The sequence below is a fragment of the Psammomys obesus genome, unplaced genomic scaffold (assembly GCF_907164565.1).
Source record: "Psammomys obesus unplaced genomic scaffold, mPsaObe1.curated_primary_1811, whole genome shotgun sequence".
Classification (NCBI taxonomy): domain Eukaryota; kingdom Metazoa; phylum Chordata; class Mammalia; order Rodentia; family Muridae; genus Psammomys; species Psammomys obesus.
In genome coordinates, this window is record NW_026596466.1 from 4,635,888 (window position 1) to 4,644,660 (window position 8,773).

At 61.5% G+C, this 8,773-nt stretch overlaps 1 protein-coding gene across 1 annotated transcript; it reads right to left on the reverse strand.

Annotated features, from left to right (window-relative positions):
* Window positions 1-4,339: 4,339 nt before the first annotated feature.
* Window positions 4,340-8,029, reverse strand: Elfn1 (extracellular leucine rich repeat and fibronectin type III domain containing 1). Its single transcript, XM_055598620.1, has one exon. It carries the CDS (start codon window positions 7,763-7,765, stop codon window positions 5,264-5,266), a length of 2,502 nt encoding a protein of 833 aa, XP_055454595.1. The 5' UTR covers window positions 7,766-8,029; the 3' UTR covers window positions 4,340-5,263.
* Window positions 8,030-8,773: the final 744 nt, after the last annotated feature.

The window sequence follows — 8,773 nt, forward strand, 5'->3', positions numbered from 1 at the left end:
ACACACACACACACACACACACACACACACACACACACACACACACACATGCACACACTCAAACCAAACAAGCCCTGCCGGGTCACGAATACATTGCAGCAGTCTGCAAGCTGGTTTCCAGGTTTTGATCCTGTAACAGAGCAGGGTAAGATGTTACCATGGCAACAGCTCCCGATGCTATGAGACTTTGCAACTTTGTATAACTCTAGATTTTAAATGTGCACTCTACCCCTATCTGGCTGGGACACAGCTCTGCGGAAGTGCTTGCCTACTGAGCATGACGCCAGAGTTTGGGTCCACAGAACCCCCACAGATGGAGCACACTTACAATCCTAGCGCTGGACGGGAAGATCCCGGAGCCGGCCAGCCGGCCTGATGAAACTGGTGAGTTCCAGGTTCAGAGAGAGAGCCTGTCTCAAACTGTCTGCATGCGCTGTGAGCATGTGTATACAGACACACTTATACACTCACACACCATATGCACGCGCGCGCGCACACACACACACACACTTTTTTTTTTTTTTTTTTTTTTGATTAAAAATTTGAGAGTCTTCCAGGAAGTAAAGCAAAAAGGCCAAGAAAGCAGTAGTGGTAGAGAGGACCTGGCCCCGCAGGACTTCCGCCGGACGGGGAGCTGTCCGCGGTGCTGAAAGGCCACGCCTCTCCAGCGGACCACCATCCGGACTCCTTCCCTGCGGCTCCAGGCCTCCGCCCTCCTGTACGCAGGGCCCACAATTACTTCCTTCCCACCACCACCCCCGCCTTTGCACAGGACACCCCACTCCCTGCCTCCTAAGAAGGGAGGGAGGGTGAGGATCCCAGTGGTCGTGGGAGACCTCAAATCACCATGGTTATCACTGGGCAGAGCAGCGCGTGAGTTCTCTTTTCTTTATGTTCAGCTGTGTTCTCAGGCTTATGTAATAAAAGGATTACTTCTGAGATAAGAAGAATCAATAAAACTTATTATGCTCTAAAATACCATCGCAGGCTCCCTGGGGTTTGCAGCTCCTTCGGATTTCTTCACACTTGCAAAGAAGGCTGCCCAGCCCAGCTGCCGCCCTGCCCCAGTTTCTGACTGCGGTGACTACCGCCTCCCACCTGCCTCCCTGCTGCGTGTGCTCTGGGGGTCCATCCGCTTCCCCGGCCCCGCCTCCCAGCTCAATGCTGCCAGCTCCGTCCATCCGTCCTCATAGGAGCAGGCCCTTTGAAGAGTGTCTCTGTCTGGAGGAGACGGAAGCTTCCTCAGCCAGCATCCTGGTTGTCATGTTGGCATCGCAGGCTGGGCTCTGCCTCTCTGAGACTGGACTTCAGCACCGGGGCCTCCTGACCCCTGCTGTCACCCCGCTTGCTCACTGAGGCGCTCAGAGAGAGGTAGGGGTAGGGGAAGAGAGCAAGGGTGATTCCTTGCCCTGGCCAGCTATGACCTTCCCCAGGGCTCCTCTTCCGGCTCCTATTTTGAGGAAATTCACCTGCCTGTGGTCCCCTGTCCTACACGTGGGTTTGCCACACCCTCCAGAGTGTCAGCAGCATTTGTTGAGTGTGGCACTGGGTTCTATAATTGCACGTTAAATAAATGAGTGTGTGAATTAATGGATGTTTTCTGCTTTTGCACTCTTCCCTTTCGGGGAATCTCTATCTGATGCCCAGTTCTCCCTGACCCAGTCCTCTAGGAAGTGACCTGTCCCTCCCCGTGGCTCTGGTCTGCTCAGGCTGACGGGCACTGCCATGCACACTGTACTGATGAATTGCCACTTGCTGTTTGAGCCCAGCTGTGGCCTACACTTCAGACCCAAGCACATCTGTCTCCGCGTGTCCTCCAAGAGCCCTCGTCTGGGGGTGCTGACTAACTCTGTCAGGGAGGATAGGAGAGCAACCAGCCAGGGGCGAGACTGTCACACCCTTGAAAGCTGTTTCAGCTGTGTTCATCCTGTGACATGAAAGAGAAGAGAAACCTGAGACCCAGCCCGGACTCCAGCCCACTGCCTCAACTTCCCCACCAAGCTTCTGCTGGATGTTACGAGGTCTCGACCGACTGATGTGATCTTTCCCTGTTGGCGTTTGTTCTGTTGAAGCCTCCCGTCTCTGTCAGTCAGCATGTGCTGCTGTCCGTGGGAAGCCTCAGAGCCCGCCTCAGTGGGGTTCCCCCGCTGGTTTGAGTCCCTGCTTTGATGGTGTTTTACCATCTCTATCTCTTTTTCTTTGGCTTGCCATATATTCAATACACTCACTCAAACAAAAGCACGGCTCTCGGATCATCCTCTGAACCATACAGAACAGACCCCTATGGCTGACGTGACCCCAGAGTCACTCCCTCACGGCTGGATTGTGGAAGCCAAGAGGCAAGTGGAGTAGTCCTCGTCCAGCTGTCCTGTGCGCTGCTGAGGTGGCAGAGAACAGCAGAGTCACCTGTGAGAGCAGGCAATCACTTGTCCCAGCAACAGGAGGAGAGGCTGTGGCACCATTCCCACACTGGATGGGGGTGACTGAGACTCAGGGCAGCCGTGTGGCTGGCTGTGGGGACAGTCGCAGAGCCTCCGGCTCAAGCTCCAGGACCCTCCAGTTCCCACTGGGAAGTCACAGGGCAGGGACCATGGGCAGAGCTCCCACAGCCCCCTCCACACTCAGCCCGGGTCTCGCCCCCTAAGGCCTGTCCTCCCTTCTCTTGCCCCTTCTCCAAGCCGAGTCCCGCCACGTTCAGGAGCCCCCTTTAAAGGCTGTAATGTGGGGTCTTCCCCTGCACTCCGAGCTCTTCTTGTGAGGGCGTGGCGTTGTGTGGGTCTCTGTCACCACTCACACTCAATTCAGAGTTCAGTCCACTGACCCCAAGGGACCCTGGGACACTAGGAGCTCTGGCAGTTGGGCATCCTGCATGTCTGTCCTGCCTCTTGCCTCTGCCCTCGTCCCACGATTCTTTCAGCAACTCCATCTTAGCGCCAGCTCTCTCTCTCCGCCCCTTCACACACATGCACTGCCTGACCAGCTGCCCAGCCTGGAGGCTGCCACCTTTGTTCTGTCTGTCCTGGTCCCCTATAAATAGCCATTCGTCTCCTTGGTGACAGGGAATGTGTTGAACTGGCCCGGCAGCTCCTTCCGTCCCGTCACCAGGGTGGTCATTGAGAGGCTCTGTGCCCCTGCGGAGAGGGCCTCTCCCAACAGTTCTTGGCCCTGCGTCCCCTCTGGAAATGCCCACGTTGTCTCCGGAGCAGTGATGGAGTCTCCCTCAATGATCAGAAAGGCTCAGAGCTCGGAAGGGGCCGGCATGGTGGATGTCTCTCTAGTCTGTTAGGCTAGACAAGAGAGTGCAGGACGTGTTCCCCGAGGGGACCTATTTAATGGGTTTACTGTCGGGGAGCTTGGCAAGTGACCCTGATTAGGAACCCAGCGTGGGCCCGGGTGTAGGTCCATACTCCCGTCCAGGGATGGGGAGCCTGAGCCCAACTTGGGGTTGTGTGGGTCTAAGGATGGTGCTTAAAGCTGGAGGAGAGAGGAGCCCCCGGCCCCTGAGAGTGTGCAAACTGACCAGGCTACCCCAGCCCCCAGGCCTCCCCACCCTCTCTGCCCTCATCTCCGGCCAAACTGGGACATAGGCCTATTCCCCACAGCTCATCAGACACCGAAGCCTCTTTTCACAACTGTGGCTCTGTGTTCCAGACCCCAGGCACCATCGGACCCAGGATGTCTGTGTCTTGCTTGGTCTTTGTCAGAAGTCCATATTAAGAGTTGTTTTCCCTGAGTGGGAAGCCCTCCGTGACTGGGCCTTTAGGGCGCTGGGGGGGGGGGGGGGCTCACTTCAGTTTGGGAATATTGATTGGGAGGCATGCCTCCTGGCTGCCCAGGTAAGAGAATGTCCTTGGGGTTATACGGGATGAGGCCACCTAGGGAATGCCACGCAAGACAGAGCGAGGTCAAGGGGCAAGGGAGGGCTGGCAGGCCGTGGGAGAATGGAGCTGGCTTTGTGTGGCAGGGCGGGGGGGGGGGGCTCCTGCGCCGTGTGGGTGGTGCTCGGGTACGGAAGGACTCTCCCAGAGCACCCTCTCACCCTCACACCGACCCCACCATCCACACCATGTCCAGAGGAGCCGCTGTTTATTGTCGCTGCCCCAGGCCTGCCCCTGGGCCCTCGTATAGCCCTGCCCAGCCTCCTCCTGCCCCCTATTCCCGTCCACACTGGTTTCCACCCTCATGAGGCTGGACACTCGCTGCCCCGTGCGAGCCACTAGCCTTCCCACTGGCTCTACTGAGCCCATCAAAGCCACTATCCACAATGGCTGGCCCAAATGGGACCCTGAGCCACCACCGCTACCCCCAGGAAAAAAACCACAGAACACATGGATTTGGATGTTTTTTCCTTTGCAGATTTTTTTAGTAGACATAGTCTTTTTTTCTCTCTCATTTTACAGCAAACTTTGCAAATATAGATTTTTTTTTCTGTACAATAGAACAGCTACAGTGTACAATGAAGATGGGGTGGGGGCACACAGTATTTTCCAGCCTGCACCCCTCTTCCCCCCGGACCTGTCCCCAGCACAGTCTTCACCGCTGTGCTGGCCTGTCACACAGCCTCAGGTGCTGCCAGAAGCCGGCGGCCCAGCAGCCCTGGCTTCTCTGCTCTGCGCTCCACAGACGGGGAGATCACATTTAGGGGGTGCCTCGAAGCGGGCCTCGCCTGGTCACATGCCCCACAGTAGGTGACTTAGTTCTTTCTGGTTTTTTTTTTTTTAAGATTTTCACTTTTATATATAGATATATTTTTTTTAAAAAGGAAGAAAATAAAGAGGAAAGAGAGAAGAAAAGGAGAAAGAGAAGACTCAAAACAGGAAAGATAATGGAAAAAATTCCCCTCCCCCACCCTCACCCGTAAGACACAGTTTTCCGAAGTCCCGTGTGTGCATGTGCGTGTGTGCGTGCATGCGTGGGAGTCTGTGTGTTTGTGCGCGCGCGCACATGCGCGCGTATGTGTTTATGCATGTGTGTTTGTGTGTGTAAGCGTGTGTGTGTGTGCGTGCGTGTGTGCGTGTGCGTGTGTGTGGCTCGCTTGCTTGCACCAGGCAGCAGGCACCTTACAGTTTACATGAGAGTTAGTCTATCTACGGTTGCGGCCACCTGCGGCCTCCTCAGGCTGGCCCCGCGGCCTGGCTGTGCGCGCGCAGTCCCGGAGGGCTGCCGCGGACGGGCTGTCCTTTTTTTTTTGGTCCGGTGGGCATCACGAGTGTCGGAGAGGACGGGGCCCGGCTGCCTGGGCCCCGCCGAGGGTGGAGCTGGCTCAGGACTTGTGCTGCGCCGACACGCCTTTCCAGTAGTCCAGGATGTCGTGCAGGTCCTCGTCCTTGGCGAACTGGACCTTCTTGCGCAGGGCGTGGCCGGCGGCCATGAACTCGGCGCCGTCCTTGTGCCGCCGGCGGCTGAGGCGCAGGCGCTCCCAGATGCTGGGCGACGCCCGGCACGCGTACTCGGGGCTGGACGAGTAGCTCAGGTTGTGGTACTGCGGGGACAGCGGCGAGTAGACGAGGTCTCGCGGCCGCGGCCGCAGGGGCTCCAGGATGGAGGCCTTGCGGCCCCCCGGGCCCTCGGGCCCGGGCGGGGGCGGCGGCGGCGCGGGCGGCTCGGCGGGGTGCGGCCCGGGGTAGGAGTGGCGGTGCTCGCCGCCGTACGGGCGCCCCTTGTCGGCCTCGGCCCGCAGCGCGCCGGCCGCGGGCGTCACAGTGAGGATGGTCTCGGGCCCGGGGGAGCTTTTCTCAATGTACTTGGGCTCGGCGGCGGCGGCCGGGGCCTTGTGCGCGCCCGCGGCCTCGGGCCGGAAGGCGCGGGGGCTGCGCGCCGAGCCGCTGGACGAGGTGCTGGCCCGCGGGGGCCCGGGCGGCGCGTCGGCGCCGAGGTGGCGCTGCGGGCCGCCGTGGCCGAAGGCATCTTTGTACACGGGGGCCAGGAAGCCGTGCTTGGCGGCCAGGGGCTCGGCCAGCAGCACCAGCTGCGGCTCGGCCGCCGCCGCGGCGCCCGGCTTGGCGCCCTGGAAGGAGGTGGACTCGGCCTTGAGCGCGTCGATGCAGTTGTTGATGATCTGGTTGACCCTGTCCACCTCCTTGGCGATGGTGGAGATCTCGGCCGCCGAGCCCTGGCTCTCGGGGCCCGGGCGGCCCAGCTCGCAGGCCCTGCGCTCCGGAGCCTCCCCCGTTAGCACCTCTATGTAGTTCCCCTTGGTGGCCTTGGGGGTCTCGCCGCTCTCCGCCAGCTTGTACTGCTCCGCCGCGCCGCCGCCGCCGCCGGCCGGCAGGTAGGGGATGCGGGGGACGGCGTCGGGGCCCAGCAGCGGGCCCGGGGTCAGCGGGGCCAGCCCGGGCGCCTCGATCTCGGGGCCGTACTTGAGCTCGATGATGGTCTTCTTGAGGCTGCCGGCCGCCGCGGCCACGGCCTTCTTGTGCCTGTCCTCCCGCCGCCTCCGCTTGCGCAGGCAGTAGTAGACGGCGCCCAGGACGAGCACCATGCCGAAGAGGCAGCCCAGGATGGTCATGATGTAGTGGGTGGCCGTGGAGGGGCTGGGCACGGGGCCCGGCGGCCCGGGCGGCTTGGGCAGGCAGATGGTAAGGCAGGTATGGTTGTGCTGGGCGCCGGAGCTGGTGGACACCACGCAGTAGGTGTAGTTGGTGAGCGAGTAGAGGTTGGTGAGGCGGATCTCCTCCTGGGGCTGCGTCAGCTTGGACACGGTCACCGGCCGGCTGTTGTTGTACTGCTCCAGCGTGTACATGCGGTTGAAGGGGCTGGGCAGCTGCACCATGATGGTGGCCGAGTTCTGGGTCAGCTGCTTGACCTTCATGGAGGGGCGGACCTCCGTCTGGGCCACCAGCGTGGTCAGGACCAGCAGGGGCGTGGTGCCGTCGCCGGAGAAGCAGTCGTCGCCCGGGCACGGCCCGTCGCTGGGCTCGGGCGGGGGCGGCGGCGGCGAGTGGTCCGGCTGCGGCCGGCCCGGGGCGGGGCGCGGCGGCCCGAGCGCCTCGGCGGTGTAGGCGTCGTCCGTGCACACGGACTGCAGCTTGCTGAGGATGCTCCGCTGGTGGCCGTGGCGGCCCTGGCCCAGGAGGAAGTAGCCGGCGTAGACGGGCGGGGACTCACACTGCACGCGGTCGTGCGCCTGCGTGGCGTTGGCGAAGGCCGCCAGCCAGCGCAGGAAGCCCAGCAGCTCGCACGAGCAGTAGAACGGGTTGCTGTAGACCTCGCACACCGAGAGCTTGGCCAGCCCCGCGAAGGTGCCGCTGCCGAGCTGCTGGATGCGGTTCATGGACAGGTCGATGTTGACGATGCTGGGGCACTCCCAGAAGGCGCTGGCCGTCACCACCTCGATGAGGTTGGCCTGCAGGTAGAGGTACTCCAGCTTGCCCAGGCCCCGCAGCATGCCCTCCGTCAGGTTGCGCAGCCGGTTGTAGCCCAGCTGCAGCACCTGGAGGTTGAACTGGCCCGAGAAGGCGCCGTCCTCGATGTAGCCGATCTCGTTCTTGGTGAGGTTGAGGTACGTCAGGTTCCCGAAGCGGCTCAGCGAGGCGTACTGCACGCTGCGGATGCGGTTCTCGTTCAGCCGCAGGTCCACGATGGTGCTGTTGATCTGCTGGGGGATGGCTTCGTAGGGCGGCTGGTTCTGGCTGCAGATGGCCAGCCACACGAAGCCCTTGTCGCCCTCGATCAGCCAGCAGTCGCCCTGGGCCAGCCCGCCCGCGTGCAGCAGCGTGGCGGCCGCCACAAGCACCCACGGCGCCCCCCACCCGTGCCCAGCCATCTCGGGGCACGCGGCCTGCGGGGACAGGGTGGAAGCCTGGGCAGTGGACCCTCCCCGGGGGACTTGGGGGTGGGGTGGGGCACTTCCTGTGCTGTCAGAGATGTCCTGTCCCAGGATGCATGGCGCAGGCGCTGGGAGGGAGAATGGCTCCCTCACTGCCGACTGCCCCTCCTCATCCTCCCTGGTCCTGAGGTGGCCACGGCCTGCTTTCCCATGGGCCTGTGTGTGCTGGTGGCTTCCCCCGGCTCCTCTGTCTGAAGTGCCCTCTGCTGCAAGAGAAGAGAGAAAAAAGTGAGTCCCAGAAAAAGACCACGGCCCAAGTCACCAGGTAACTGAGCTGCCCACCAGGGTCTGCTGTAAAGCAGACAGCACAGCCAGCCCCAGATCGCGAGTGGGGCAGGGCTGAGAGCCCGTGTCTTCATGCTCGAGGCGGACATAACGTTCCCCTGTTGACCAGGTCAGAGGTCTCGCGATGAGTGACACAGGTCGCCGAGCACAGCCCTAAGAGAGCACCCAGGAGTTCATTAGGCGGGAGTGTGGGGCCTGCGGGACATTGCCTTCCCTGGCGCTGCGCCCCCAAGTCAGGGAGGTGGGTGTGGCTTTTCCTTGGGAAGGGCCACAGCACCTTCAGACTGCCTGCGGGGGTGCCGAGCCCCCGGCCAATGTCCCGGCCTGAGGCGGGACAGCTGTCCTTCCACCGCCACCCTCCTGCGGGCCTCAGTTCCCCCAGACGAATCAGCTGGCTGATCTCGGAGGCCGTCCAGCCCCCAGCACAGAGGACTTGAAGCTGTCCCCGTGTGACAGTAGTGGAGGGACAGCCCCACCTGCCAAGAGGTCCTTCTGGGGTTGAGGGAGACGGTGAGATGGCTCAGCGCATCAGTGTGACCGCTGCCAAGTACGGGTTGAACCCCCAAGGGCCCACACGGTGGAGGAGAGAACCAGCTCCTGCCAGTTGTCCTCCGACCTCCCTACACACAGGCAATCAATACGTAATGTAAAACAATTTTT